Source organism: Condylura cristata, unplaced genomic scaffold (genome assembly GCF_000260355.1).
Source record: "Condylura cristata isolate star-nosed mole 26May11 unplaced genomic scaffold, ConCri1.0 scaffold00002, whole genome shotgun sequence".
Classification (NCBI taxonomy): Eukaryota; Metazoa; Chordata; class Mammalia; order Eulipotyphla; family Talpidae; genus Condylura; species Condylura cristata.
The window spans coordinates 2,330,461-2,336,565 of NW_004567103.1; the positions used below are offsets into that span (position 1 = coordinate 2,330,461).

The following is a 6,105-nucleotide window of genomic DNA, read 5'->3' on the forward strand; positions in this document are numbered from 1 at the left end:
CCTGGCTGTGGTCCTGGGGCATCCCCATTTTCCTCTGTCACCTTTCTGACAATCCCTCACACAAACACGGCCCCCCTCATATCCCAACCAACATCTTCACACGGATCCGCTCGAAATCCTCGGGTCCTCGGGGGCCCACCTGACACCTCATGGATTGCGAGCCCCCTCTTTGGGGGGCTCAAGAGCTTGTCCGATGGCCTGAGGGGTTATGAGCTTCTAAATCTCTCCTCCTGAGGCCCCAAGGCCCACCCCGCTTCTCTATCAAACTCACGAGGCTCCAATACAGCTGTTTTTTCCTGTTTCTGGACCAGGCACGGTCAAGGCCTCTGACCTTTCCTGTCTAGAACGTTCTTTCCTCTCATGCTGTGGAACTCACCTGAAAGGAGGCGGTGGCTCTCCGAGCCCCGGGACGTCAGCCCACCGGCGGGGCACAGAACCCGAGGGCCTGTGGCCAGGCCGGGATGGCTCCAGGGATCCGCTGGCACCCCTCTGCGCCAGGCTCCTCATGCCAATGGCTGCGCAGGCCCATGGCGCTCTCTGGTCTTTGGTTTTGCCCCACTGGCAGAGGAGTTGAGGAAATACGGCCCCTAGAGGCTGCCCCACGGTGCTGCCCAGAGCTCACGGGGAAGCACCCAGCCTGCTCCCCTGTGTCCAGGGCGCCCTGTGTGCTCCACACACAGCCCATGGAGGAAGCCCTGGCCCCTGGAGTTCCTCCCAAACACCTACTTACACCTTCATCTCGGAGTCCACTTCTCAGGAGCCTAAACTAGTGAGACAGGTGGAGACAAGCTGACCTTGGCTCCCAAATTGGCCTCCCCAGGCGTCTGAAATATAGGGTCCACCAGGAGGCTGGGGCCAAGGTACATGCAGGGAGCAGCCGTGGGCGCGGAGTATGACACATTCATGGGGAGGGAGAAGAAACCCCGACTTCTGATGGGGTCCCAGGACAGGGCTCCCCAAGGCCTCAACTAGGCCCCAGCCTCAATTAGCTCCCAGCCTCTCCTGGTTTATGTAGCCGCGCTAGGTCTCAATGAGCTTACCTGGCCTCCACGGGCTCCTCCTTGGGCTCAACCTGTCTCTCGGCTTCAACTCGAGCTCCTGGACTACAGCAGCTCCCTAAGCCTCAACCAGGCCTCCTGGCCCCAACTAGCCCATGTGGACTGAACCAGCCCCCCAGCCTCAACTAGCATCCCTGGCCTCCGCCAGAGCTCCTGGCCTCAACTAGTCCCTCTGTTCTGAACTCCCCTCCCCTCCCGCCTTCCAGGATTTCCCAGGCCCCTTGCCCCTCGACTTCCTACCTTGTTTGTTTAATCTTGTTCTTGACCACACCTGAGAGGCCTTTCCCCATCTCCTTCTAGAACATTCCTCTAGCACCCACACACCCAGGTCACCCACCTCCCTCCTGTGGAGGATCTCCCAGGGCCTCCCATGTCTTGTCTCCCAGAGAGGAGCTGGGAGCCTCCTCCAGCTTGCCAGGCTCTGAGCCTCTGCGGGGAGAGGGTGGGGATCCCTGAGTCCTCGTGACCAGAAGCAGAAGCAGCTTCTGCCAGGGTCCTGGACAAGGAGGAGCCGGAGGTGCACAAAAACTTAAGTACCCCAACCGGGATCACATTTTTAGGAAATGAAAAGCAAGATGTTTAAACCCTATTTGGCCTGACTGCCCCCTCCCAGCGTGGTTTCCCTCATAAACCTGCTGACCCCATGGCCCAGCCCACATCCTCGGTACATGGTGGAGGCTTCCAGCTGGCCACACCTGGCAGACAGTGACTCACAGGCAAGCTCCGGGGTCTAGTTGCCAGGTCCTAGAGAACCTACCAGTGTGGACCAGCGCCCCAACGGGACGCAATGAGGCAGAGGAAGGGCTGTACCTGGCTGCTACCTGGGTGTCCTCCGGACAGTGAGGACTCTGGGAGGGAAGTCCTCAGGGCTGTGGTGGGGGTGAGATCATGTATTTGCATTACAAAGGGCCCTTGTGCAGAAGGGAAGGCTGGAGTTGGGCTTATTGCCTTGCAGGAAGCTTCTAGGCCTTCAGAGAAAGAGACCTGATCTCCATGGAAATTCGTTTGCTGAGAGAAAGGAGCTATTTTAAGGACTGGAGGAGACAAGAACCTGTAGGCTGGGGTTAGGGAAGGTAGCTGTGAGAGAGAGCTTTTCTGAATGACTCACTAATTTCTTTCCTATGGGGTGGAAGAAATGGCATGGAAAAAGACCAGAACCAGAGAGGAGGAGCAGCTGGGCAGGGCTGACTGATCTGGACACCGCATGGGGGGGCGGGGGGCGATGCTGGGGTCCAGTCGCGGAGCATCCATCATGATAAAACACCTTCTGTTGGCGTAAAATCTGCTGGCTCTACCAACTCTCACAGTCACACAAAGGAAACACTGGCTTAAAAAAACAGTGACAGTAGCACCTTCATAAAGAGGGGGCGAGAGGCTTCACCCTGAGGGCTGGGAGGGAAATTGGCCAGTGAAGGACCTTCTTGCCCAGGGAGCTTGGTAAGCAGCTGGCGTGGAGCGGAGGTAAAGGCTGGGTGATACGGCGCAGAGATCTGGGCTCCCGTCCTGCCGTGGGAGGGAAAAGAGGGTGTGGAGAGGCCTGCGACCAGAGCAGAGCAGAAATGGGAGAGCCATCTGGCTGCAGGGCCCCCCAAGGGATGGGCCAGCCACCAGGGAGAGAGGTGGGCAGGGATTGGGGGTCCGGGCTGAGCCACTGGTTGAAAAATCCTGAAGGTCGCAATGTAGCCGGTTTGGCCTGGGGGCCTGCTCCGGTCAGCTGAGTCCAGTGGGCGCTCACACGGCCACGTGGGAGTCTGAGGTGCTTGGGGCCCTCCGCTTGTGCGGGTGTCTAGAGCTCAGAGCAAAGTGGCGGGAAGTCCAAGGTGCACCCCTCTGCTGCTCCACCTGCTTTTGGGTACCTTCAGAAATGGCGGGGAGCCTAGAGTCCACTAGGGGTGGGTGTGGGAGCTCCCCTGGGTGGAGGGTCTCGGGGGGCCTTGGCCCAAAGACTGGTGTCTCTAGCTGTGTCCTCTTGGCTCATCAAGTCAGAAAGCTGGTGCTGGGGGGCTAGGGTTGGGTCCCACAAGGGAACGAGGCTGTGGGCAGGACCAGGGGGTTCCAGCTTCCAGCTGCTGGGGTGAGGGGCCATCATCGCAGCTGCCTTTCAACCCTGGCCGCTTCAGCCTGCACAGTTTGCTCAGGGCTCTCAACTCCCCTAGGGCCCATGCGTGGCCAGTGGGCAGCCCCAGTGGTGGAAGGCAGCCCAGGCTCAAGCGCCCTGGACCCCGGCCCCGGGGTTGGTGACTGCCTGGACCCCCAGTGAAGGAAAGCAGTTTGGCTTAGCAGTTTAGCTTAGTTAGTAATTCTGGGCCTCAGGCTGATAAGGAAGAGCCCGCGACCTTGACTAGGGTCTGGCTGTCTCCATCCCGTACATGGGCACAGACCCAAAAACCCCAGCTTACAGGTTCTTTTGTAAATAATTTTTGATACTTCCCACCCGCCTAGCCGGGGCCTGGCCAATGGGCGCAGGCCACGGTAGCCCCCTCTGTTACAGTATATAAGCTTGATGCTGAAAATAAAGACAGGGACTTTTCCTGGTGAACAGACTCACGGTGTCCGTTCTTTTTCCTTTCACCCAGTGCCGGGCCCTTCAGGGAAGGAGCTGGAGGCCTTCGACCTGGGCCTGTTGGCGGGTGTTTAGTGATTGAGACTAAGCCACACCCTTAATGCCAGGAGCAGCTTGGGGCACTGGTCATGGATGCTGGCAGGATGATGGGGTGACGTGGTGAGCACTCGGCCCCACATGGGGTGGTGTTGAGGGGCCGCGCCGGGCTTCAAGCTAGTTTACTGGGTCCTCTCTGGCCAGAGCGCTGCTCTCCAACCCCCTCGACTCCTCTCCCCAGCAACGGCTCTGCAGCCTCGAGACCTAAGGTTCTGGATGTCAGGAAGACGCCAGGCAGCGCCGTGAGAAAGGCACAATTTATTGGTCACGCAGACGAACACGTGGGGAAGTAGGGAGCGTACCTATTCACAAGCACTCACACGCACTTTGGGGTTCGGTCCCCTGCCTAAATTGTTGTCAAAAAGCCACATGAGAAAAGAATGACTCATCTAGTCTCCTAGCAACCAAGGAAGCAGGGTGTCGCCCCGGACACAGCCCGGTCCTGGGCCTCTTGACAGAAGCCGGATGTCTCTGGCGGCCAGTCCGGACCTCAGAAGCAGCAGCCGAGCCTTGTGTTAGCACGAGGAGACCGGCTGGAGGCTCCTGTGCCACGTGGCCCGGAGGTGGCGGCCACCTCGAGAAGGGCACAGGGACGAGGCACAGGTGTGGGCTCGAGCTGGCCGAGGCGGCCTCCCCCGTGGTTCTGAGCCACCTGGGGGAGCCGGGGGGTCAGTCACCTAAAGCACTCGGCGTCACTGACACTCAGCAGAGCCGGGTCTGTCTTCCCTTGGTGACCACCTCACCTCGGCTCCGGGGAGGCCCAGCCCGGCTCGCTCCTGGGCCGGCCTTTTTAATGCTTTGCCCCACCCAGGACGTACACTGAGCCGGGGCCTGGGGGTGTGGTTTGGTGGGTGGAAGAAGACTCAAGCCTCCATTGTTCGTTGAGCACTCAACACGGTAGCTAGCTCGAGTCAGGGCCCCACACGGGTAGCCATTATTATTATTAATAGTATTATTATTGCGGTTGCCCCCTCCCTCACCAGTCGGTGCTTTAGTTCCGCTCTTCTACATGGCGGCCAGAACAAGGCTCTCGGGTCCCGAGTACCGAGGCCAAGCTGGGGCCCAGGTGTGCGGCTTGTCTGTGGGGCCATGCTCTCAGCCTCGTCACCGGGTGCCGAGTTCCTGGGCCACCGAAGCCGGGTCCTCGGCTGGGAAACATGAAGCTGTGCACAGGCGGCTGGGGAGGGCGCCACAGGAGGCGTGGGACGGGGCTGGCGCGTCTGGCTGCTCCTCTGGGCTCCCTCTCTCTGCCAGCTCACCGGAGGCTTCACTGCGGGAGAGCAGAAGACCGTCAGGGCGCGTTCCCCCCGGACTGACTTAACTAGAGGTCCCCATGACCCAACACCTGCGGGCGAGGGGAGGTTTCCTTTAATACACTGGCAAGGGCCACCTGGCCGTTACCTTGTCCTGCATGCCCCAGTATACATGTACGTGCATGGGATGTGTGTAAGTTGTGATGGTCTATGAACATGAAATGCACAATGCCAACATGTTGTTTAAATGCATAAATTATAACCTACGACGTAATAAAATTGAATCTCCTAAGCCGAGAGGAAGGCACTCTTACTAGCCCCCCTTTCCAGATGAGTAAACTGAGGCTCGAGGCACAGAACCAGGCAGTAGGAGACCTGGGATGCAAACCCAAGACAACTCTAGAGTCTGCTCTTGACCACTATTTGCTTTACTAAAAAATTAAAAATCTGGCCCTCCCTGGTGGTGCCACGGGTTAGGAGGCACCACTGCAAGCTGGCCGCAGCTGCTTCAGTGTGAGTTCAGTCCCCAGTCCCCGAGGTGACCCACAGGGCGCCACAGACCTCCCCTGTCTCCCTGCTGCTCCCCTCCGCACTGTGCTTCATCCACCTGCCTGTTCTGCTCCCCAGTGTCTCGAGTGAATCCTCTCGCTGCCCCTGCACCTCTGGCCTGCACCCCAGTTTTGTATGCAGAAATAAAGAAGTAAATCTTTAAAAAATAAAGATAAAAATAAAATAAAAAATAAAGCCTGTTTTATAGGCAGGGAGGGGCCATTGGACGTCCCTAAAATACAGGGGTACTATGAGGAATGGCAATGAACTGCAGGCGACCCGGTGTTCCCGGAGCCTCCCCCGTCTGACACAGCGGACGCGGCGCCCACAGCCTCCTTCCAACCCTTCAGTGTGGGAGGGGCCTGGGGTGCACCCCCGGCTCAGATCCTGCCCCCTCCGCCTTCCGCCTTCCGGAGGGGGTCTCAGACCCGGTTTCCGGGAAGCCTCTCGGGGGCGCTGCTTCCGCGCCAGGCAGGTGCCAGGCAGGTGCCAGGCAGGTGCCAGGCATACTCCTGAGCCGCGGCTGCCGGGTTGTGCCGGCGAACCCGCCGCCTCGCAGCACAGGCCCCGTGTGCACAGCCACGCG

The 6,105-nt window shown here is 59.3% G+C and overlaps 1 protein-coding gene across 1 annotated transcript in view; it reads right to left on the reverse strand.

Moving 5' to 3' along the window:
• Positions 1-4,821: 4,821 nt before the first annotated feature.
• The window catches only part of INPP5D (inositol polyphosphate-5-phosphatase, 145kDa), an 82,914-nt gene continuing 81,630 nt past the window's right edge, over positions 4,822-6,105 (reverse strand). The window contains exon 27 of the mRNA XM_012725176.1: positions 4,822-4,987. Within this exon, the coding sequence (XP_012580630.1) occupies positions 4,822-4,987 (166 nt within the window). The remainder of the gene's footprint in view (positions 4,988-6,105) is intronic.